This window comes from Drosophila serrata, unplaced genomic scaffold, assembly GCF_035046125.1.
Source record: "Drosophila serrata isolate PLE 108 unplaced genomic scaffold, ASM3504612v1 contig_276, whole genome shotgun sequence".
NCBI lineage: Eukaryota > Metazoa > Arthropoda > Insecta > Diptera > Drosophilidae > Drosophila > Drosophila serrata.
In genome coordinates this window covers 5,985,175-6,011,705 of record NW_028257174.1, presented here as the reverse complement: position 1 = coordinate 6,011,705, position 26,531 = coordinate 5,985,175, and the positions used below count along the sequence as shown (strand labels likewise).

General features: G+C 38.8%; 1 protein-coding gene across 5 annotated transcripts in view; it reads left to right on the top strand.

Annotated features, from left to right (window-relative positions):
* The window catches only part of hwt (SH2 domain-containing adapter heavyweight), a 62,833-nt gene that overhangs the window by 29,197 nt on the left and 7,105 nt on the right, over positions 1–26,531 (top strand). For 4 of the 5 annotated variants that reach the window (XM_020948345.2, XM_086835778.1, XM_086835780.1 and 1 more), the window contains 2 exons: positions 19,149–19,283; positions 24,972–25,641. In XM_020948345.2, the coding sequence (XP_020804004.2) occupies positions 19,149–19,283; positions 24,972–25,641 (805 nt within the window). Of the gene's footprint in view, positions 1–16,393; positions 16,568–19,148; positions 19,284–24,971; positions 25,642–26,531 lie in introns of those variants that run through there. The other variant, XM_086835781.1, reaches the window with a different exon arrangement.

Genomic DNA, 26,531 nt, shown 5'->3' with positions numbered 1-26,531 from the left:
ATGGAAATGGGAAACAAAAGGTGCATAATTAGACCTAATTGATTAGCGTAATTCGAGCTGCGTTAACGGGAAAGGCGCAACAAAAATATTAATAATAATAATGGGAGCGCAAGGCGAAATGCAAACACAAACACAAACAAACATGTGCGCAAGTCAACGTCGTAACATTGCGAAATTGATTTTTCATCTGCTTCGCTTACGCTTTTGCCCGGCTCTCTCTCTCTCGCTCTCTCGCTCTCTTTTGTGGGAGAGAGTAAGTGAGAGCGGAGAGAACGCTGCCATACTGTCTGGCAGTCAACCTGTCATGGCACAGCAACAACAACAGCAGCGGCACACGAATAAAGCCACAAAAACAGCGCCTAATCAAAGCGGCGCGTTTTGGCAGCGACTTTTGCCGCTGCTTTCGTCATGACCTTCATGACTCATCGTTTCGGGGCTCCCTCTCTCTCTCTATCTCTCTCTGAGCGGCTCCCACTCCTCAAGCGCCTCCTCTGCTGCCTGTCGTTGCTGTTGTTGCTCCACTTTGCCTGCGCATTTAATTAAATTGTCTTTACATATTAGCCGCATCAAATTGGAGCGCGTGTAATTTATAGTTGACCCATTGTGTTCATTAATTTCATTTCTCCTTGTTTTCTCTACGTTTTCTTGCGTTTTTTTTTGCGTTGTTTTATTGCGACTGAGCCACACCTTTTGTCCTGTGTTTTTGTTTTTTGGTTAATATGAGCGGGTGTGTGCGAAAAACAACAGTAAACTTTCGCCAGATTTCTTAGCCTTAAGTGTAGCATACTTTTCGAAACTTCGAAATAAACAGGAAAATATACGTTCTGGCAAAGAATCCTTGATTTTTCAAAAACAAACTTCATTTTAAATGTAATTTTATTGAGCATATATGATGAATTTATGTAAATCCTTAATTTACATTTTTATACCAATGCAGGGTCTTATAATTTTAATTAAAAATATTTAAGACAGTGAAGGAGTCATTTCCGACCCTATAAACCATATATATTCTTTATCAGCATCAACAGCCGCGTCGATCTGGGCATGTCCGGTGAAAAATGATTTTTTCAAAATGTTTTTAAATTTTTTAAGGGTTTTCATCGTTAAAATTGTCAAAATTTTTACAAAAATTTTAATTTTTTTAAAGTCTTAAATTAAGTATGCAGATTAATAAACGTAATGAAAACTAGCACAGGAAAGCTTTCCGAAGTGAAATTAACCTAATTTTGACTAAGTTATGATCGATTTTCATGATCAAAATGTACCCAGCACCAAGCCCGAAGTTTTTCTTTCTTTTTTTTATTTTTTACTTTCTCTAAAGATTTTAAATTAATTTAAATAGGCTTCGGTATTAAAAGACATTTTTTCATGTATTCATTAATTTCTGCAACTTTTATATAAGTAGGTTTTATGTTTCAAAGTAGTAATCAAAGTAAATAAATAAATTAATTTTATACCAATGAAAGAACTAAATAACTGAATTTTATATAAATGAAAGCACTAACTATATTGTTTAATAGTAAAAATACTAAAACGTACCTATAATTCTGAAATATCTAAACAATTTCTGATTAAACCGAACGAAATTCTCTCAATTTATTTAAAATTAAATAATGTTTCGCCTAATTAAACGCCTAAAGGCAACTATTTACTGTGCTAAAAAGTTATATTTCCCTATAAATATGCATTTCCCATCCAGCTCGTTACTGACTACAGTGAATAAACTTTTATCCCATTTAAAAGCATTTTAATTTAGTCAGAGTATTTAATGTTGTGAAAGTTTTCCTCTCTCTTTTTGGAAATTTCACTTAAATGTTTTACTTTTTTTTGTATTTAAACAGTTTTCGCCATAGGCCAAAAGGGGGTTGGCGGGATGGATGGTGTCAACTTTTAAGCCTTTTAATGAGCCCCGAGGTTGCCAGTCAAACTTAATGAAAGAGCTCGCAAAAAAAAAGAAAATATGCAAATGAATTTTCCAAAAATAGCAGGGAATTGGAAGGAAACTTTGCCCGTTGCGGAGGCGTTGCTGGGTTCAAATCTCCTGTCATTTCTGGGAGGGTTTTTTTTATTTTGATGCCAATGCCGCAAATAGAGTTCACAAAAAAAATTGTAATCAAAGAGCAAAAAGTCCCTTTTTTTGGTCCTTATTTCCCTTTTCTTTGCTTTCTCTGGTCAGACGTAATATTAACAAATGGTCTGGCCATCAATTTAAGGCTTATTTAATGTTCAACAATTGCCAAAGAAGAAAAAGGCAACTGTCGCATTACTTATGCCAGCCACTGTCAAATTATATAATCCCACTGAAAAGTACGTGTTCCAGGAACGAACTTTCTGCATATAAGGACATGAATAATAAATTATGTGAAAAGGGACAAGAGGGTACACAAGGTGTGGGTGGGTTGGTGGATGGTTACAAGTCGGTGTTTCATGAAGTGATTTTCCGCAATTTTCCATCAGACGTCTGCGGCACAAGATAACACATAGAAGAAAAAAGCACAGCATTTTAGGCCCAGTTGCTATTGTTGTCATTGTCGTCGTCCTTGTCGTCGTTGTCAAAAAAAGGGGGAGGACTTTGGGGGGGCACACTAAGAGATGAGAAAACTTGACAAAAGATGCTTGGACTTGGAACCCAAACTCAAACCCGTAAGCGATTTCCGCAGACAGTCGTCGGCCGTGGCGCATTTTTGCGCTAATGATTAATGGCCGTCGTTGTCGTTGTCGTCCTGGAAGTTTAGCTATAGCTCCAGTCCTTGCCTCCGGCTAGGAAATGCAAAACTCTTGAAATCTCCCAATACCCCTTGGCACTTGTCGATTGCAGCTGTTGCAAATCTCAACGGCGGATTGCCGCCGCCAGTGTTGATAAATGCACGCGGAGCGTGTTGTGTTGACATTTGTCAGGGCTCTTAAGTAACCAGCTTATCCGGGTCTCAATCTTAAGGTGCCGGTGGAAAGTCTCTCTGCACACTTTTCACTCCGTCCACCTTTTTTTTTTATTACTTTTCCTGCACTACCTTCCCCACCCCCCACCATTTTTCCAACACGCCAGGGCTAGTGTTGTAAACTGCTTTGTAAGTGTCTGCCATTCATTTGGGTTCATTAGTGGCATTTGCCACCTGACAGCTTTTGAGTGGAAAACTTGCGTCGCTGCGATAAACCAAATGAAAATTGACAAGCTCACAACACACACACACACGCCCTCGGTGAGTGTTTATATAAATAAACCGGATGACAAAAGAAAATGCGAAAGGCAAAGAATGAAAAAAAAAGAATGGCTCTGAGTTGGGCCGGAAACGTTTACGGAATTTTAAAACGCTTCATCTCATCCTTTGTTCATTTTCGATGGGTTTTGGTATTTTTGGGGAGAGGTTTCCCCACTGCCTGACAGGTGCCAGGACATCACAAGGCAGAAATCAATCGATTGATTAGGGACACTTTAGGAGAGTGTTAAAAGGAGATAAATAATGTATAATAATCAAATTATCAAATTATTATATCTGCAGTTGCCTTTCCCACATATATAATATGTTTTTAATATCAAATAAGATGATTTAATAATTTGATTACACTATTAAAATCTACCTTATACTCGTACACTTAATGTCCTTTTGCTAATTAACTGAAGTGACTATTTGTCTGAGCAGAGAGGGCACGCCTTTATTTTATTACCCAACGAGTAGCAATGAATCATCACAGGAATAAGGGGTCTTAAAAATAAAATATGAGGGAATTCAATAGCTGAAACCATGAATTATGTCATTAAATTTAGGAAAAATATGGGAAAAGGTATTAAAAAAAATATGAATTTAAAGGGCAAGTAATACTATAAAGTATTTTTTAACAAAACCTAAATAGTGTGTGCTTCCCAACTGCTGCTACACCTTGGTCAGGTGTAAATAACTCCCCTTCCGCTCAGATAGATGAGCTCATCGCGAATTCAACAGTTGATGATATACATAAATATACTCTTCCCCACTTCTTCTAACATTACTTTTTCAATTTCAATTACGCACTCCCCAAAAAAGGTTACGAAACGGAAATCTTTTGGCTAATGCCTCCCAAGTGTAATTCGGGGGAAATTGCGTTGAAAGGTCGCTAGTCTCTCTCTCTCTCTCTCTCCAAAAGTTACTTCATATATATGGAATGTTTCCATATCGAGGGTAAAATAACACGAGTAACAACAAGTGTTAAGTCAAACACCTTTGTGCCACTGGACAGCGAGCAATTTGTCACAGTAAATGAGAAAAAAATAGAGAAAAACAAGAAGTACGCGAAGAAAAAACCAAAACACCAAAGTGGAAACCAGCAACCAGGAAAAGTTGAACAATTTTACCTGGCACACTCTTCGCTCTATTAAATATTCACCCCTTTTTTCGGCACACCACCACTCCCCCTTCAACGCCTTGAAAAACAACATGTAAGTTTCGTTTATTTGCTGATGTTTACAAATTTTCACGCCAAAATGAAAAAAGTTTTCCGGCTTTCGATAAGAGTTGGAGTTGTGTGTGTGTGTGTTTGTGTCGCTTATATAATGCCATTGCCAGGATACGTGAGCTGTGGCAAAAACTTGCTTTTGTTTTTAGCCCGGTTTCTATACATATATGTGTTTTTTTTTGGCCACTTGTCCTTGTCATGTGTCAAGTGGCAAGGCAGTAAACAACTTGGTCTTGCAAAAGTTAGCAAATTCAATGTGGGGGGAGTTTATAGAAATATAGATTGTCCATTAGGTTGGCCCCAAACCCAAAAAAAAACCCTCATAATTCTCCGATTTCCCATTCAACATTCACCATTTCCGTTGACCATTGACAGTAATGAGTTCGGGGGCTCCAGGACAACGCCTAAAAGCTGGCAACAGTTTGTTCAAATTGCTTATTTATGCCATGTGCACGTATGCATGTGAGTGTGAGCAATGTCCTGGGCTCATACCCAGTAATTGGAGTGTACGAAAACCATGCAATATAGACTAGGATTACAAGTATTAATAAATAATGCTACAAAATACATAGTTAATGCAAAAGTTATATATATTTCATACTTTTTGACGCATTTTTTTTTATATTTCTAAATCTAAGCTTATTTTTTATATTTTTTTCAAAGGATTTCACATATCCTTATTATATTTATAGGTATCTTTCCGGTCGATAAGTCTATATCATATTTGCAGACATTCCTGCAGCTGCCTTTTGGTTATGTAAAGTGCGCTTAGCTCTACTATGTTTCCTTTTTATTCTGCTTTCTGCATCCCCTGCCTTGCTCGTTGATTTGTCACGTACAACAACCGAAATACTAAATTCCAAATACGAAATACGTTTCAATAACGATTTCCCCAAACCCAATCCGATGCGACCGTTGGCCAACAGATGGTGCTGTGGTGGTCTGCCGGTGAGTGACCACCGGTCTGCTGCTGCTTCTGGCGCCATCGTGTTCAAATTGCGAATTATGCTAATTTCCACACTCTGTTTTTCACCGCCTTTCTCTCACTACTTCACCCACACTTTCTCTCTCTCTCTATTTCTCTCACTCTCCACCTTTCATCGCTTAGTTCGCACTTGTGACGTGTCAAAAAATCTAGTTTGTTACATTTCCGCCTCTCTTTCGGTCGGTGTTATGTTTCATGAAATATGCACAGAACGAACGGAAGGATAGAGAGTGAGAGAGGGGAGAAAGTGGTGGAGGATGATGGTGGGAAGGAGGTGAAAGATGAGAGGGGGTCAACCATGGGGTAACACTGAAAGAAATTAAGTGTAAATAATATCTATCTAATTTCTATATATAATATCTATTTAATATCTATAAAGATAGAAAGGAAATAGTTTCTTTATATAAATATTATGAAAAGGGCCTTATTTTTATGCATTTTCCTATAGAAGTGGTTTTAATAAGCTCCTTAGATTGATTTAATACGGTTTTATAAATCTCATTTATCACCCAAAGACCTTTATGTAATCGTTGTGCCAAAAAGGTGTTCCAAATTAGGCTTCTACTAGAGTTTTTTGCAGGTCCCCAGTATTTTAATAAATGTGTATGCTTTATATGGTTTTATTAAATTGTGCTCTATTGCAGGGTATTATAATTTCGATTCGAAGCTTTAAATTCAGTAAAGGAGTCATTTCCGACCCTATAAACCATAAATATTCTTGCTCAGCATTAACTGCCGAATCGATCTGGCATGTCAGTAAAAAAAAAAATTTTTTGAATTTTTTTCCCCATTTTTTAAAGGGTTAAATTCCACAAAATTTTACAAAAAATTTAATTTTGTTTTAATTTTCAATAGAGTATGCAGATTTATTACTAAAATAAATACTAACACAGAACAGTTTTCCAACTTGAAATTAATGCATTTTTGGCTTAGTTATGATTGATTTCAAATTCGGTTTCCTGATTCAATTTCGAATAGAAATTTCTGCTTTCCGACGTTAATTTCCACTTGTTAAATTATTTGTGTAGCTACAAATTTAAATATTTTTTAGTGGAAGTCATAATGTCAAGTAAAAGAGTATGCAGATTGTTGACATTTGTTTTCCTCAGTGTAGTGTAGAACCGGTGACCGGTCGGTGTCCCCAGAGGTTCCCCCGTGGGGAGGGGGGTGGGGGCATTATGCGTCATCGTCGTCGCCGCAGCCTTTACATTTACCGTTACGCATTAACGTTACCGGCGTCTAGTCCAAACCTCACACAAATACGCACATGTACACACCCAGGGGCGTAGAAGGTAGTACTTTCTCAGGGGGTTTAGTTGTGCAGAATTTTATTAAATATATATTTATATATATGTTTATTTTTATTATACATTAAACACATAAGCCATAGGGAAAACATATAGATTTTAAATTTGTCAATGAGGATATTTCGTTACCAAAGGGACACCGACCCTGATTGCTCCCCACACACACTGAGAGACAATTGCGACGTCACATGTGCGCAACAAATTGCGTCTGCCGCTTTGAATTTTTGCGGTCACATTTCCGTTGCACCGCCACTGCCACCCCCCTTACCCGCCCAGGCGACAAAAGCGACATCTACGGCATTTCAATAAGCCAAAGGCAAAGCGCCAATAAATAGGTGGGGTAGAGAGAGGGAGGAATAAGGGGGAAGGAGAACAGGAACAACCGGAAGAGGGGAAGGAGCAAAACCAAGAAGCAGAAGATAAAAAAGAATCTGTTGAAGGAAGGACCCACAGGAATCGATTTCCACAGACAGATGCCTTTCTTGGCACCTTGGAATGTTGACTAAATTCGATTGGAAAAATATATATAGAAATAGATGAGATATATGAGGAAACATATGAAATATGATAAATTTATAATATATTACCTTATACCTATAATAAAAATATAAATTAAAAGGATATTTATATTGAATATTTATGAGAAACAATTAGGAAAACTTTCTGTCTTAGCTGCTAAAAATAGCAGACATTTTTAAAGCATACTTTTCAGCGCCTTTTCATAGGGACCTCAAAGACTTCTTTTGTTATATTTTTATTATATCAAAACCCCTTTTTTCTAGTAGTAGTAGTAGTTTTTAAGTTTCTAATTAAATTTCATATTGAAAAAATATATATTTCCCACTTTTAGATGGTAGTTTAGATATTTAAACACTTCTACATTTACTTTTGCCTCAGTGTGTGCAAAAAAAAATATATATATAAAACGGATGCAACCTTCTTCCTCCACAAGGACCTTAGTATATATATATATATAAATCTGATTTATGCCTCTGACTCCTGTAGAGAGAGACTATGCATACAAGTGAAAGATTCAAAGAAATCGCTGCAAATTCGCATCAAATTTTCATATTTACTATGAATTACAAATCGCTGGATTATGGAAATGGCACCATCCAGCGTCCCTGGCCCAGCCTGGTGGGAATCCTCTCCCCCCCAGAAAAAGAGGCATTGGTTTGAGCTTATTGATCTCGTACAAGCTACGTACGAGTATTACTCATAATTCGCACGTGTAGATAGATTTTGCGTTGATGTTATGACTCATGGGAGGAAAGTGGGTAGGTTTATGGATGGAGAATGAGCAGGATTAGTTGGCCGGATGGAGACCTGGCATAACTTGATACCCTGGGTAAAGTTATTCCATATGCCAACCATATAATACCTGTGGACAAATAATTACAACAACCATCTGAGTGCTTCATGTTTTTATTTATATTTCTTTTTCTTCCATTTTTGGGTGCGTTGACGGTGCGCATGTGGCATATTTAATGACAAGGGGAACTCGTGTCAAGGATTACTAATTAGTGTCTGGACGTTGATGGCTGCTCTTGTTGCCATTTATGTCCTTTTGGCTTAAGTGCAGACTGGGTGGGTGGATGGATGGTGTTTTCATCGCTTATATAGATATATACATATATATTTATTTGCTTTTTAAATTGACTTTGTCCGCTCTGGCAAATTGAGTTGTCTGATAAGCGGCGTTCCCTGTTCCAAAGTCTTACCTGCGGCTTAAGTGAAATTTCCTCGTGGGTTTTTCGTTGGCAGTTGTGGAGTGTGAGGAGGATTACACTTGTCCTTGAGAGGGGGAGGGGGAGGGGGAGTGGGAGTGGAGAGCAGTGCCTGTTTAATTGCAATGAGGGGAGAGCTTGGGCGCCATTTGCGGCTGCTGCCTAAGCTGATTTGTATTTAATGAGCTGTATATCCCCAACAAACACTCAGAGAAAGATGTACATGGAAAGAAAAAGGAACAGGAAAATGGTTTTTTGAATATATATATATAAAATAGGAAATAAATAGGAATATTTAAACATCAAAAAATATATATTAAACCCAAAACGTTATTACAAACATCAATTTGCATTAGTTCCCAATTTTTCCAAGTGAATCCACGCACAGACAGGCACTTGTACGCGCTCAGACAAATTGCCTTTAGTCTCGACAGCGAAATGAAAACATTTACTTGTGGGGGAGGGATATACATATATATATGTAAGGGATTCTCCAGGATGCCCGGGGATCCCCACCTGTCAGCGACTCCTTCAAACCTCACATCATCGTCAATTATTTGCCCATCTTGGGTGGTGGCTTTCACTTTGGCTTATCCCGGGGACAGCGATGAAATGCTGTATTTGCTCTTCTACTTGATGCTGCTGCTGCTGCTGATGCTTAACCCCGCAGGCAGATTCATAAATTAAATTCCTCAAAATAAATATATATATTGGTAAATGGAAAATTTTGAGTCAAGATGTTTGCCTAGCAACAATTAAAGGAAATGAGAGAAGGGTCCATAATTTGGCTATTAACTTTATACACAACTTATTATTAATTTTTGAAATGTAAATCATGTTGAAATGTAATCTACGGAAGTAGTAGCATTTGAGAAGGTAATTAAAGGGTTTCTTAAAGGATGCTTAATATTTGTCTTTAAGTTTAAGGAAAACTCCAACATCGTCTCCATCAGTTTTTAAGTTAGCCTTGTGATTATTTCTTGGCAAACTGAGTTGCATACATTTCTTTTGACATCAGCAAGCATTAAAAATTAAATAATTCCTTTCAATTTCGCTAAGCCATCTATTCAATTTGCTTGCCATAAATTCCTAGCTCCAAGGACTTGTGCCTATTCTGGAATAAATCTAGCTCATTGTCATGGCTTTTTCTATATTATTTTGTCTTGGTTTTTTTTTGGCAAGGAAGCTGCTGGAAATTGTTTTGCACTCTCTCTCTCTCTCTGTGTGTGTATGGGGGAGGAGGATACTAATAATAATGACAGGACAAAGGGGACTTCCCCGCAAACTGTGGCTGAGTCATAGGCAAGCCATTAACATCCTTCTCTTGTCCTGTTTTGTCGTGTCCTTGGTTAGCAGCTGCTTTTTCAGCTGCGACGGACAAAAGCTTAATCGACTTTGCCGACATTAAATGCGTGCGGTTAGCCAAAGCCAAGCCCCAAAAACTTGCCAACGGAAAATGGCGTGAAAAACAGTTTCCTCCAACCATTCAAAAGAAGAAGGAAAACAAGAAGGAGCAAGGGAAGCAGCAGCAGCCAGGACATCCCACCCTCTGTTGTTGTATTATTTATGCCCATAAAAATATTATTGCCATTTTTTCGCATTTGGATTTCTCCTTCAGCGTTTTTCCATTTTCTGTGGACGTCATGTAGGAAAAACCACCCGACGTCTTGTCAAATGTCAGGCGTGAAGTGTTTGTTGATGCGCCGCCGCCAGCCTTGCGGGGGATTGAATCAGAAGAGTCCTGGAGTCCTGGAGTCCTAGAGTCCTGGTGTCCTGGTGTCCTGGTGTCCTTGGGTGGGGGGTAAAAGGAAGGGCTGAAAAGCGCCGGAAATGCTGCGTAATTGGACCCATATGCTCAGGAATGCCATGGAGATGGGAGCCCTGGTAGCTGGTGTGGCTTGAAAATGGAAATGGATATGGCCACATCTTGGGTAGTTTCGGTGGTTCGTCTTTAATGGTGGTGACAGGAGAGGGTAGGAACCTGCCGCTGTGTGCCCATCAAATGCCAGATTAGTCAGGCTGTGTCTGTGTGTATTTTCGCCACAGGACCAAAAAAGGGTTTCTCAAGAAAAAGAGAGTCAAGTTAGAAAGGGATTCCTTCGATTCCTACGAGGAAATCCAATTTCTTGGCTTACTTTCTGAGGCTACTGGTTTGTGGTTTGCTCTGGCAATTCCCTGCTGGTAGAGTGAAAATATTATAAAATGTTTGGAATGCAGTGGTTAAAATTTGGTTAGGTTGCATAATTTGGGAAAATTGTGAGGTTAGGTTGATGAATCCTGCGAATAAGTGAGGTTAGGTTGATGAATCCTGCGAATAAGAAATGAATCTAACGAATAATTGGGGTTAGATCGATAAATTTAAAGCAAAAGTGAGGCTATTGTATTAAATTATAGAGAATATATTACAAAATGTATAAATAACCTCAAGAATTTATTTTTTTATTTATGACTTAAAACCTACAAATAGAATGAACTTTATATAAAGTTTAGTAAACTAAAAGTTTTAAGCTAAAGAAAATATATACGAATTGGAAATATAATACTTGAAAGAATCATAAAGCAACCTAAAAAAAAGAACAAACTCTTAGTAAGAGTAAGTAAGTTCCTAAGTTCTCCATGTCAAGCGTGCACTTAATAGCCATAGTAAAGGAACCATCAAATTTTATGGCAAACCATTAAAAATCCACAACGAAAACATGGATTTTGTTCTCTTCTTTTTCTGTTCAATGCAACCCGGCATACAAATCAAATATGGTCAAATTGCAGGTCGCAAAAAAACCTGATGGCATATCCATAAATAGTGGTCAGAATGGGGGAGTACCACCGATTAGATAATAATGGTCAATGAACCACCCATCTAACCCAATTCAATCTAACCCACAGTCTGCTGTTTTGCCAAAGTTTTGATTGCATTTTGAGGTTGGCTAACTGGAGCGACAACTGTACAATTTCCGATGGGTAATGGAATCAAACTCGAACTGGGACTCGTTCCGATCTCGGTCTCTAGTCTCTCAATTATTGCCACTGGCCAATGGGCCAATTCATTTTGGCCCACCACCACGTAATGCCCATTTAAAGAGAGTGGGTGGAGCTGGGAGCTGGGGAATAATGGTTGGCAAATATTCGCAAATAAAGTGGCGATTGGATATTACAGCTTTCCGGTCACTGCATTTCTGCAAAGTTCACAAAACTACAACCAGGACGAGGGAGTAGGTGGCTCCTCCTCCTTCTCCTCCATCTCATTCTGCTCCCGCGAGCAGAACAATTTCCAATGTTCGCTCAACTGTGGTGGCAACGAAAGGAGCACCGGCGAGTCCTGGGATGGCGAATGCGGACAGGAAACAGGAAGTTGGCTTCGCTTTCCACTGTGCCAACAGCAAAAAAGGGGGGGTTTACAAGAAAAAACAAATATATAAGGGGGAAAAAGAAAGGCAGCCGCACATTCGGCAACATGTGTAGTATTTAAAACTCAACCGGCCTTGGTCAGCAGCCACAAATGAATTTATATTTATTTTACGGTTTCACTTTGCTGTAATCGCCATACTCTTTCAGGGGGTATATAAATATACAGAAATGGTAGACATATTAGGTAAAAGTAATAGGGAAAATAGGTAAATATTTATATTAATTACTTTATGACAATATTTTCGACAACTCAATATTTAAAAATCGCATAACTCAGTCAAAAATGCATTAATTTCAATTCGGAAAGCGGCCCTATGCTAGTTTTGATTAGGCTAATAAATCTACATACTCAATAAAAAATGTAAAAAAATTAATTTTTTTTTTTAATTTTAACGATGTAACCCCTTAAAAAATTTGAACATTTTTCTTTTATGCCGGAGATGGCTAGATCGACTCGGCTGATCATGCTGATCAAGAATATATATGATTTATAGGGTCGGAAATGACTCCTTCACATCGTTTTACACTTCTGGGTAAAATAAATTATGAGCTAGATTGACTTGATTTCCTATATTTAATTTGTATTATTTCCCATTCCCTTCTTTAAAAAAACGTATCCTATATAAACATTATTGAATTATAATATAATAATAACTTCATAAACATTTCCTTAAATATTCTCTAATACTTTTCTAAAATGCAAAAAGAGCATTTTTAATTCGTTTAGATTCAATGCTTCTCTCCAATTTTTTCCTCTGGTTTTTTGTGTGATTTTCATTACATTTGGCCAAACAATTTATGTGGCCCAAAGGGGTGGCCGTTGTCACTTGGGTGGTTGGGTGGTGCAGCCGTGATCTTGTGCCACCCTTGACTCGGCGGCTGGCGGAGTCAAACTCTCAAAACTGGCGGCTGCTGCTGCTGCTCCGGGTTCGAGTGGTGTGGCGACATTGAAATTTATAGACCCCCAGGACTCCCAGACTCCTCCACAGTTGGGCCTTTTTCGGTGGGTCTGTCAGGTGGTGGTATGGTGTGGTGTGGAGTGCGTTTCAAGTGGCGCAGGCATAGATACATCTGGGTCTGCCACGCAGATACATCTGCATGCCACGCAGATACAACTGATTCAGATTCAGTGCGTCAACTGTCTGTGACCGCTTAAAAAATATATAAAAAAAACACACAAACACGTAAAACCAAACAAAACAGTAGAAAAAACAGAAAACACATCGAAGCACACCGAAAAATATTTAATTAAAATTTATGTGCAACCCCGTAGAGCATCCCCTCGCCGCAGTCCACCCCCTTTTGGAAGCACCCTTAAATCCCCTGGAAAGCCCAGTCAGAACCCCCCACCCCTGAATCCCCCCGGAAAAGCCCCAGCAGGTGACGGCAACAGTCGAGGGAACGCTTTGACGATGACACCCTTCAGCCGACCTCCCTCAACTTCGACCCGCAGATTCCAAACCGGGAGCACAGGAGCACTTGAAAGTTTGCTTTTTGTCGTTTTTCCCTCAAAAGTCACTGCGAGGATTTTTTAATGAGTTTTTGGAAATTTTTATAAGAATATTTTGAGTATAATTTGGGAATATTGTAAGGATATTTGCAAGATATTTGGAGAATATTAAATATAAAAAGTTCAGAAAGTTAATCTGAAACTTGAGTTAAGAAAGAGTTAACTTTAAGTTAAACTCTACATACATGTTCTTTTTTATTAAAAATATCTCAACACAATTTATGCATTTAAAAAGTATCCTTTTACATTTATAATTTAATTTTCCAGTACGTTTTAAAATTAGACGAACTGTAAAAGTAATTTTCTAAATCAATGAAATACTTTAAATTATTCAGAAATACTTCTAAAAGTTTTACTCAAACTTGAGTTATGGAGATGTTAACTTTAATTAAAATTCTTTTTAAATATTCTCTATTATAAAATCCATAAATTCACAATAAATTGAATAAATGCTATACAATATTATTAAACTTATAGCTATCGTTGTAAGTCTTTAATCTTATTTTTCCCCAATAATTCCAGAATTTAATAGAATTTTCTTAAAGTGTACGCTCCTGTCTCCTGCTCCCAAATGTCCCATTGACGAGGCCTTGTCGGCCATTTTTAATGGTTCCGCTTGCGAGAGGGGTCTTTGTGGGTACGAGAATGGAAAAGATTGCATAGCTGCGGAAAAAATTAAAAATATTTTGCATACTTACCAGGGCATATGCCGCAAAATGCTTGGACCGAAGAGCTATTAAAAAGTTTACAAAACATAATGAGAGGGGGGGAAATAAAAGCTGCTCCTGAGGGGTGTGTGTGTGTGTGCAGGGGAGTGTGTTTTCCTGTGTTTGTGTAAACAAAAGTTGGCCCAATCGGATGGTGGAAATTTACCTGTAATCGGTCAACGCATTAACCAAACAAATCAATCGAGCATAAAAGGTCAATCAAGGAGTTGGCCCTGTTATTCGCTTCGTAATTGGTAATTGAAAGTGGCCCTTAACCCGGTATGGAACTGGGAACTTGGTTGGATGCCTCCCCTCGAAGCTTCCTCCTGCTAATCAATCAATCGACAACGACGACGAGTGCGCGAACAGCAAAGGCAGGCAGGCGGATGGATCGATTAATCAATCAATCAATCAATCAATCGAAAGGTCAAAGTGTGCTCTCTGCCGCTGCCAATTAGCGAAGCTAAACATCTGGATTAGGGCCAATACGGATTAATGGATACCAGGACTGACAACCAGAGGATTACTCTGTGATAAAACCAAAATAAATATGCAAATAACATGCAAGACTTCGTAGCTTATCTGTCAATTTAAATCAATTAAAATCAATGAATTTTAGATTTATTAAAATGGACAGTAAACAGGGTTTACTATTCAGGCATTCAGTCACCATAAAGAGGTCACTAGTTACCCAAAGAATACCCCCCTCATAACTGGACAACATTTACCTAACTGACACTCTTTTTAGAAAATCCTCAGCGAGGTCACCAGAAGAATATTGCAACCGATGAAAGAGCTAGCACTCACCTGTCGGTGTCATTTTAATAAAAATCAAAGCCAGCATGTTATATAGAGAGATATATATAGAGAGACGGACAAGAGAGCAGAGACTATGCCACGAGGATGCACAAAGATTTTTCTGTTTGTGGCATTGCAATCTCCGCCGCAATATGCCGGGCTAGAGTCGGAGCCAAGAGTGTCTGCTGGCCAGGCCATCATCATTTCCTGCCCGGCCAAAATGTGTCACACAAAAGGGCAGAGCCAGTGGGAGAGACAAGGGCAACATGTGGCAGGTTGCAGGATGCAGGACATTGCAAAAGCGGGCGCAGTGCCAAAGTGCCTGCGGTTATGCGCACTCGCAAAATATAAAGGCGACACCGACGCCACAAAAACCTTGGAGCAAAAGCTGGTTGCCGCTACACCTGCAAGACTCAACATTAATGCCGCCTTTAAAATTTATGATATTTACTCAACCAGACAGGGACACGGACCTGGAGACGGAGACGGAGACGGAGACGGCGACAGAGGCAATGAGGCGGTACACAGGACTTGGTTTTCATTTTGCATTCCGCAATTTGGCTCAAGAGAGCCGTGAGCCAAAGTGGCAATCACGACGATGGTCTGGCCAATGAGTCATCGGTTTGGTTGGGGGAATGGGTTTTGGCTTGGGTGTATTAGCATAGGACTTGAGATGGTTGAGTATTGAGTGCCAGCAGCTGGTTATCCTCCACTCGACTTTCACTGGCTTTGGTTACTACTTAGTTGAGGCATTCGATACTATGGCCACATCTGTGGCAACTGCATAGCATTTCTTTCCAAATGGGATTATGTTTAAGGGTTGTCACAAACACAAACACAGTGTCTAAGAAGGTCTTTAACTAGGGGTCTTCAAATTACCAACCTAACCTGACTCAATGCCATTATTATTTTAGGGTTTAAAGTTCAGTGACAGTATTTACATATTACAACGAATTAAATTCCTGATTCAACAGTGTTGAGAAGAGATCTTTATCACATTATTTGCAGTACTTCTAGTGCTGTAAAAGCCTTTGCAAAGCGAGCTAAAATTCGTAAATTCTAGTTTTAAAGAGCTCTCTTCTGGCCTCTTAAGGATTTCCGAGTGAGTTTCAAAATACAGAAAGCACCAAGCGTATTCTCCACTTACTAAGCATTGCTTACGATTAACCCATGTCACCTGTGTGATGTTACCACACCTGGATATCTGACATCCTTCGCACCCACCTGTGTTGGCCTTTCAATTTGGCATCTTGGCCCCGGGACATGCGACAAACATCTGAGCACAAATATTGGCCATAGTTTTATCCTTTCATCCAGTTTAGTTTGCTGTCCATCCTTTAAGCTCATTCCTAGTTGGATTTCTAACCATTTTTTCAGTTCGGTTCTTGGCTCTCAGTTGTCAACACCTGAGACGCGCTCCATCTCCCTGACCAGACTTGGGTTATATCGGTTTTTTCCGTGTAATTTTCTTAAGTGTTGTCGTCTCCTGGAGAGGCTGGAGGAAGAGTGAAATTATTAGCAACATGTTCTGTCGTCGCTGTCGGATTGATTTCAACTTGGATGAGTCCATGGTGGCGTGCTGCTGTCGTTGCGACTGCCATCGCCATCGCCGCCATGTCGATGTCCCCTGGGAGTCCGTTCTGGAGTGGCGATGTCGCACTTGTCGTCAGCTTTATAGCCTGCAATTGAATTTCCAGGTAGCTAGCAAAAGAAAATGCAGGTGCTCCGGTTATTGGGAAACTTTCTACGATTTTACCTATTCGCGTGTGACCTTGAGTCAGAGCAATGCCATTAACTTAAGTTTGGCTTTAAGATTGTTTGAGGGAAGATTGTAGATTAAATCTTAAAGGTCATAAACTTAATTAGTTTTGTGGGAAAGGCAACTCAAGAAATGGGTGTAGAAAAAAAAAGAAAAATGAAGTGTTGATTAATGTACTTTTAAAGGTTAAGATTTGGCTAAGCTGATTAAAGCTTAATGAATTAATAATAAATATAACCATAGAGCTCTTGAAAATGTTGTTCAAATGTGAATATTAAACAAGAAGGTCTCTCATGGATAATATTTAGTTCTAGTTAAACTAGTTGTCCTGGTAAATTTTCTTTCAGGAAACACAGTGTTGGTAAAGTCTAAATGAAACTTTCTTTTAGGTATTTAATCTATCAACTGTAGTTACTATAAACTGAAGTCTAGTAATCTATACTTTTGTTTATTTATTTTGTTATTTTCCTACCGCTTCAGTATTTGGACTTTATTTTTGTAATAGAAAACACAAAGGTGGGACACAGCTCTCTAGGACTCAGGACTAACCAAAGCCATGCCGATTAATTTTGTACTGTAATTAGTAAAGTAAATGTGGGGAATTTGTGGAAGTATATGTATATCCTTGTAAAATAACCGAAATAAGTTCAACTTAAGCCGGTAATTTGTTCTTTGCTTTAATCTCTCTCTATCTCTTTTCTCTAGCTTTCCCTATCTCTTTCCCTCTCGATGCTCGTTTCCATCAGCTGCTAAGCTGGCTGGCTCTCGTCCTTTTTTTTGCCTTCTTCTCCACTTAACGTTAATTGCAATACTCAAGACTTTTCCTTTAGTATCAAAACAGCAGCAGGCAGCAACAATGCTTTGTGCATTTTTGCATCATCTGGACTCGCACCTGTGCTGGGAAAATGGGTCTGGGGAAAATATAGGCGAAGGGGAAAACAAAAGAACGAATTCTCTAGCAGCTGGTAACGGGCATCGTCGCCATTTTTAATTGTAACTGTAATTTAGCCATTGTTGTACACTTTTGATGACGCAGACAAGAGTCTGCTTTGGGCCCCCTCCATAAAAACGCAGTTGGGGGTTTTTTAGGTAGGTTTTCCAGAGGGGGTTTTTCAGGGGGACTTTCTCTAGTGGATGAGGAGGCGGCACGGCACACTTGAGATGCACGTGTCGTCGTCGTGGCATTCGTTATTGTTTTTCCTCTGCTGTTTTTTTTTTTCTTTTTTGCATACTCAGTTCAAGGGTATGCCAGCAGTGCATGTAAATTTATTTTAAGCTTCTAAAAAAGCCCAGCAATTGATCTATTTATAAACCTCAAGCCACAAATTGTGGAATCTTTGGTAGACTACGAGAAATTTATAAAACAACAAGAAAGAAAGCTAACTTTGGCTATCTTTGCATTTTTTCTCTATTTTTAACGATCGTTTGTATGGCAGCTATATGATATAGTAGTCCGATTTTCATACAATTTTACACAAAATTCTAGATTAATTAAAAGTGCTATATATATATAATTTGAAAAAAATCTGTTAAAAACTGAAAAAGTAAAACTATTTTTTTCCTCTCAAAATTTTCCGATCGTTCCTATGGCAGCTATATATGTATATATATGGTCCACCGATTCGCCATGCTCCGATTTATATAATAGTAAAATTATATAGAAGAATAACTCCATAGTTTCATTCAAATAGCTTAAATTTGTTCGAAAACAAATCTCGCACATCTGTGCTTATGATTCCCAACTAGTTCTAACCTCCCCGGAACGAAGTGATTGCTGCCAGCCAAGTCTCAGATATATGTTGTGTTACAAAAGTTGCAAGTCATTATTTATTAGTGTTCAAAGTTAGTGACTGATCATACATACTTGCTGGCCATAGATACTTACTAGTCATAGATACTTACTAGTTATAGATACTTACTAGTTATAGATACTTACTGTTCAAAGTTAATTGCTGCTCATAGATACTTACTGATCATATATACTTACTGGTCATAGATTATTATTATTATTATTATTATTATTGATCATAGTTACTTACTGCTCATAATTAATTACTGATCATGGTTATTTAATGTTCATTGATACTTGCTGATCATAGTTACTTACTGGTCATGGATACTTACTGTTCAGAGTTACTTACCACAAGTGTATAAAAGTAATTGATTAGAGTCGACTTCTATAGGAATCTATAGTCTATTAGATTTAAGTCTGTGAAATGTGTTTATAATTTCGATCTAAGACTACGAAATAGGTGTTATCTAAAGTGATCTTTGATATTTTGAAATATAAATTGCGTTTTGCATTATTATCACTTAAAGAAATATTGTTCAAACTGTATAATAATATACAAATGTATGTGCGTTATGTATCTTTAACATTTTAAGTTACTTGTGTAAATTGTATAAAGTTACTTGTTTATATAAAGCAAACTTTTTATGTGTTTTATGTGTTTCTATTCTCAAATGAGTAAAATAAACTTAACTAATTCCCTTTTTATATATTATATTTAATATTTTAGATTGCCATCTGTGATGATTACAGCCTGCCCGTAGACTTTGTTAAAAAACGACCGTCCAGCTTTGATCCGTGCCTGGCGGAGGCGATACCAGCGAATCCCGAGCACTGGATAGCCCCCAGTCCGCAAGCCGAGTTTGTAAGTCCAAAAAAACGAACCTATTATCCTTAGAGAGAACATCCTGTCTCCCCCCCCCACCCAAATGTGGGAGGATTCAGGATAGGGATCGGGGGAAGTGGGAGTGACTTCCGAGGCAATTAACTGCTCCGGACAGCTAATTGATAAACTGCACGCTTCGGCGAATCGAGTGATTCGGGGGCGGGATGGGTCAAAGCCCAAGGACCAAAAGGACCCCAAGGACAGAGCCAAATAGAGATAGAGAGAGGGAGAGGAAGACTGATAGAGTGAGACAAGAAGTCACATCAACGTCAGCCGCATCAGCAGTGCGTTAATGAAAAGCCCGAATGGAGAGGCTCACGTTCCCCATCCTTTGAATCCTTGCGGCTTATCCTGCAGCGGCAGCCGGACAAACAAAGCGTTGCTCAAACAATGCACGGACTATTGGCTAAATATTGCAAAAAATATAAGCAAAAAAAAAACAGAGAGGGAGATCAAAACAAGGGAGAAAACGTTGTGGAAAAAAGCGAAAAAATAAAGCGAAACAACGACAAACAAACAACAAACAAAAGCCCAAACTGCCCAGCGGGCGGTGGCTGACCATAAAAAATGGCCTCAAATCGAAAAAATAGAGTCAAAAACAGTTGTACAACTGACGGTTTTATAGCCAAAGTTGTTACGAGTTTACTATAAATATTAAGATTTTAAATTCTTTGTTTTTTACATAGTGTACAAATTAATATAAGGTACATTTCTGTGTTTTTATACCCTTACAGGGTATTATAATTTTGGTCTGAAGCTTGAAACTATGTGAAGGAGTCATATCCGACCCTATAAATCATATTTATTCTTGATCAGCATCAAAAGCCGAATCGATCTAGCTATGTTCAACAAAAATTTAATTTTTTCAAAATTTCAAAAATTTTACAAGTGTTTAAAATTAAAAAAAAAAAAAGATAAAAATCTTAATTTTTTTACCTTTTAAACTGAGTATGTAGATTTTTTAACCTTTTAAAAACTAACACAGAACAGCTTTCCAATTGAAAATTAATGAATTTCTGACCGAGTTATGAGGGATTTTCATTGCAATGGTATAGGAATTTTGGTTGCTCGAAGTTAAGCTTCTTTCCTTGTTTAAATATTTATTTGATTAGGGTTTCTATATTAAATCTTTTCTTTTAAATTGTGTATTTTTGGTATTTATTAATACCTATAACAAGTTTTTAATGGCAGGATTGTAAGAACTTTCTTCTGAATTCAACATATTTCATTTTGTATACGTTTCTTTGAACAATTTAACAAATTTAATCAGAGTTATTGGCTTCGATTTCTAGCTACTTCTTTTAGCTATTTTTACCTATTTTTTTATATTTATACTTTTCTGTCATCTCTGAGGTCAAAAGATATAGCCAAAGATAACCTCGGGCTGCAGCTGAAAATGCGCCCCGTGCCACAAATCAAATGGCGGCCCCGAAACCAAATAATCTTTGAGCCACATTCCAGGACCCTCGACCTCGAGCCTCCTTCCGGAAAATGCCCTCGGGGTGTCCTCTCCCTCCCTCTTTTTCTCTGTGCTTTTTTTATGGCCCCCATACGGAAATATTTGGTGTTCGTTCCCCTTGCATATTGCCACTAAAAATGAAAACGAAAACACAGAGACATAAAACACACACACAGGGGGGGCGGGGCAAGGAGCAAGGAGCAAGGAGCATCCTGCCACTTGAAATTCATTTTATTGAGATTTGTTTAGCCTCGGAAAAGGAATGCGATTTGCTTTTGCCACTGCCAGGAGCAGATACTAAAATGCCAAAATAAAATACAATTTGTGGCAAGGGCCTTTGGCAAGGATTGATAAAAACTTGAAATCAAAGCCAAGGATTCAAAGCCAAGGCAAAGTATCGAATGAATAACCCAATTTGGTCTCTCCATAAAGCAATTTATAGTAAATATTAAATCAAAATAATAATAATAATTAATCCTTTGACTGTCTCAATAATTTTAGTTAATAATTAACTGATATTAATTTTAAAAGGACATTCTCTGTGGATCTGGTGTCCAGTGTAGCCAAGATAATGGGGATGGAAATGAATGAAAATTCATGCCGCAAATGGCCAAAAGCGATAACGTTTAGCGCCTTTTCCTGTTTGGCTTTTCACTGCCGCTTTTCCTCCCATGTGTAAGCGTGTGTGTGCGAGTGCGTGTGCTTCCCCTCACAATTATTAATGTAATTTTATCTTATGACTTTTGTTTGGCATCACAGAGTCGTACGGCAGGGGGCCAAAGGGGGGTTTTGGGGATGGCAATAGACGCGTGTCCATGTGATGATGCCATAACAGTCTTTCGCCTATGTGTGTGTGTTGGCCATTGTTGTTTTTTGCCCGGCTTTTCTTCTGCTTTATTTTTTATACTTTTTATTTTGGTGGCAACTCACGTTTTTAATGGAAACGAGCAAAAGGCGACATTTTTTTTTTTTAAACAGTGATGCCAATACATTTCTTTTTTTTATAATTTTGCAGAGAATTATGATGTTAGTCAAAAGTGTAAAACGCAGTAAACGATTATATAAAGTATATATATTCTTGATCAGCATCGATCTAGCCATATCCGTCTGTTTCAACGTCAACTAGTCTCTCAATTTTGGAAGCTATCTAAATTAAAATTTGCAGTTGGTATTCTATATATTGCCACTAGTCCGGATCGAACGACTATATCATATAGTTAACATAGGAACAATCGTGAAATGTAGAGGGAAATGCAAAACTCTCGCTCCCTCTCTGTCTTTCTCCCTCTCTCTCTCTCTCTCTCTCTCTCTCTCGGTATGTCTTATTATGCCTTTCTCTAGAGATACCTCTTACTCTCTCGCTCTCGCTCTCACGTTCTCTGTTCTCTTGACTCGGAGCCTATAAATACCGGGCTCTGCCGCCTTGCGCACCTCAGTCTGTGCGTGGCCTCCTTCGTGATTACTTCTATGGTGATAAATTAATAGTGATAGTGATAGTGCCCTTCGACTCCAAAAGTATGACGTGGCCTATACAATGGATATGGATAACAAGGAAGAGGCTCATTTGGATAAAAAGCCTAATTGACTTTATCAAAAATATTATTCCTACACCGCACATTCATTTTCCAATTAATTCCCTTATAGCCATGGACCCCATTACTTAATTTTATTTGTATGTTATGTAGTAAAATGTATACTTTTTGTTTAAGATTTTATTGAAAAAGAAACTTGTAAATATATATATTACACCACTATCAGCACTGATCCTATATATATAGAATATGTAATATATATATACATGTGATATATACAATATGTAGAACGTCTGGCCTGAAGTGGGCTGGTGGCTCTGTAAAATATAAAATAATACAAAAAAACAGGAGCAAGACGTCGCGGAGTTGGGGTTGAAAAATTTCGTTTGGCTTTTACAGTTGTTGCTATTACTCTCCACGGAGTAATATTCAACGATAACTCAGCGAAGGAACAACAAAGGACACGTTTATGGTCCATGTGCGAGTCCTGTGTGCGTGTGCTTTTTGTTTATTTCAATAACTTCTCTACACAACTCAAAATAAAACAAGAAAAACAGAAAATAAACCAGAGGAGCAGGGTAGCAGAGCGACAGCATCAGCTTAGATATCACTCATACGTCGTGTAGTCAGTGCCTCAGGCATTGCCACACCGATTAAATTCTTTTCTCTTTATTAAAATCAGGAAATTTATGCTCTTAAAGCCTGTTTTAAACTCTAAAAAAAACCGTAATGGTTTTTCTGTGCAGAATCCTTTACGATTAGGAGACTGTAGTTAGTCAGCCACAATGGGATGTGCCAAGGATGTGAGTTAGACAGACAGACAGACAAGGGCCTCTCTCCCCAATGAAACTTCACTCTGGCGATTACGATGATTTCTTTTTTCATTAAAGTTGGCATAAAAATCACGTTGCTGCGGCAACAAGCAGACAAGCGGAGTTGGAAGTTGGGGAGTTGTGTAGGAATCCTAACAGTTTTCATTATCCTTGAAACACTGCAGAGCAGCACCAACCCCATCATGGCATCATGATTTGTGAAGGCAATCGTGCATGAGAAGGACATACTATATACTCGTCGTCTGCTTATATCGTTTGTTGATAATCAAAGGCAAATATTTAAACAGCAAAATGTGAAGCCCTCTCCTCCCCCATAATTAATGCCTATCCTGGTTACGTCCTGGATACAACATCCTGGGGAGTGGGACTTCCCTTCGAAAAGCAGTGAATGAGCTGGGAACTTCACTTAGAGATGTTTTTTTTAGTCAAACAGAAAACTTCGATATATATCGATTTTGTAATATATAAATTGGTAATTATTACTTTTTAATGTATATCGATTTATTACAACATTCAAGATAACATTTAGATACCTTTCTTGCCAATTGCAAATCACAATCATTACAAGGTGCTGAAAGCTAAATTTTAGTTAATATTTTCTTACTACAAATTGTTGCACCTCAAAACAAATAGTGCACATTCTTTTAAAGCTAGAAGCAAAAATTTTATTTTTCGATAAAATCGGCATCGTTTTCTTTATCGATTTATATTTTCAATTGTTTTTGTAAATATATCTGTAAGAAATTAAAGGGTTTATTAGCTGTTGAAGAAGAATTCTAACCAAAATTCGCCACATAATAATCCGATATAGTTCTTTAATCCTATTATATATACGTATAGATATATATGTATCGATATACATGCATCGATAAGTGCCATCTTCTCTACATTCAAATTAAAAACACTTTTGCATAGGACCCTGGGGGTACCCTTACCCTCTTCCTAGCACTCACTTCACTCTTAATTTATGAGTTTCAATTAAAAATGTTTTGCTGCAAAACCCTGCGGCCGTGTTGTCTCCGTGGCCAAACATCAATTTCCGTTAGCACAGATATAGCCTCATTCCCATTCCCATTTTCATTTCCATTTCCATCTCCTCGATGCCAGCATATCCCTCTCAGATATCCAAGTTCGAAGTGGACATGGGCCGTGTAAACGGAAATTTATGTTTAACATAATGGCCGGGAGCGGAATCCCGCCAGCCGGATGACAGTATGGATGGGGCAATACAACGGGGGATACATATATAGACATACATACATGTATGTATATGGAGGCAGGACCTCATAATTTGCACACATTAGGATCCTGTTAGTGCCACCGATGTTGCAGTTCCGTAATGTCTAGCTATTTGTCAAGTCCGACATGGAATGGCAATGGAATGGAGGTCGGTCATCGGATATTGTGATTGACATGGGGTTATGGTGTGTGTTTGGGGAAGAAGGAGAGGTTTCCATGAAGACCATCCATCAGGCGGAACAGTATCTCCATCTGTGTAGTCGAGGGTAAAACAATTTCCCGGCCACAACTGCGTTTCCTTTGTTTTCACAGTAGAGTAAGTTGCTTTTCCAGAAGGAAACTATAGGGATTTGTGCATCAAGTGAAGTATATCAATAATTAAATTTCATAGATTGCGTATACGCAACTGAAACCCTTTGTGCAAAAACCATTGCCTACTTTTTTGGGCAGCCAGCTTAGTAAAGAGGAAACCCCACAAACGAGTGCTTTTTTCAATTAAATTCCAAATGAATTGCAAATTGCAAAGCAAATCAAATTAGACGCCAACAAATGCTAATGCTAATGCTATACATTCTTCTTTTTTTTGTTGTTTTTTTTATTGTAGCTACCATTTGGCGAAGCCCAACAAGCGGGCCAACAACCAACTGCAACAGCAGCAGTTGCAGCGGTAGCAGCAGCAGCAACATCAACAACCACAGCAGCTGGGGCAGCAGCAGCACCACCACCGCCCCCCGTAGCAGCTGCAACTGCAACAGCGACTGCAACATTGAACAACAACAACAACAGCTGTGGCAACACACATACACAGCCCAACGCACACAATCATCATCAGCAGAACAACAACAATACCTTGCCAGTGGGTGGCGCACAACACCAGCTGTTACAGCAACAGCAACAGCAGCAGCAGCAACACCTGCAGCAACGTGCAACTCTGCAACATCCGCCGCTGCCCAATAGCAACATCAAGCAGGCATCGGTGAAGCTAATCGAAGGATATTCAGATCCCAAGGACACGCGCAGCCACAAGAAGGTCTACCACAAGAAGGCCAAGAGACGCAGCCAGCCGGGTCATAAGCGACATCATCAGCAACAGCAGCAGCAGCAGTTGCAACACTTGCAGCAACAATCGCTGCCGCAGCCACAGACATTGCCCACGCCCAGGAGTGCGGGGCAGCAGCAACAGCAGCAACTGCAACAGCAGCAGAGGCACTCCACCTACAACAACAACAACGGCAACTTGCGAAGAGATAAACGCAACAGTCAATATAATTCAGGTAAGATCTGACTTCATTATAAGATTATTTTTGATTCGAATAATTAAAGTAATAGGGGAACTCTTCGCAATTAAATTAAGCCAAGATTTAAGTGACCTAGACCCAGGTATGTCCTGTCAGTAGAGAGGAGGTTAGCAATTAGGCTTGGCTACAGGCTCTTCCCAAACGATGGCACAACTTTTCTTTTCTAACCAACCGTGAAATGGAAAATGGCAGACACTCTGATTAGGGCTGCCAAAGGAATGCAATGCAGTGGTCATGGGAGGAGCAGGAGCAGGAGGAGGAGCATCAGCAGCAGCAGGCCAGAGTCTTGGAGATGCCTGTGGCTCCTGCACGAGCAGGAGGAGGTGCATCAGGAGCTGGAGAGACGGCGGCCAGCCAAGCGCCAAATAGACTGCGTCAACTCCATTTGCGTTTCAATTGCGGAGCCCCGAGGCGCCGCAGTGTCGTCGCTGCGACTTAATTAGAAACTGTCAGCGCCATCTCAGCGTTTCAGTGGTTGAGCCAATGGAAGGAGTTGGAGGACTCTGCCTTCCAGAAGGAGGAAAAGGATAAGGAATAGTAGGAAGAAAAGAAGGAGGAATCGTAGGAGGAAAATGATGAGGAATAGTAAGAGCAAAAGGAAGGAATAGTAACAAGAGAAGCAGGAGGAATGAACATAGGAAAAAGAGAAATAGTAGAAGGAGAGATAGAAAAGAAAAGAGAAGAATGATAAAAATTACGAGAAATAGTAAGAAGAAATGCAAGAGGACTTAGAAAAATATGAAATAGTAGGAGAAATAGTAGGGGGAAAAGGAGGAATAATAGGAGAAAAATGATGAGGAATAGTAAAAGGAAAAGAAGGAGGAATTGTAGGCAGAGAATTAGGAATATAACTAAAAATATAGAGA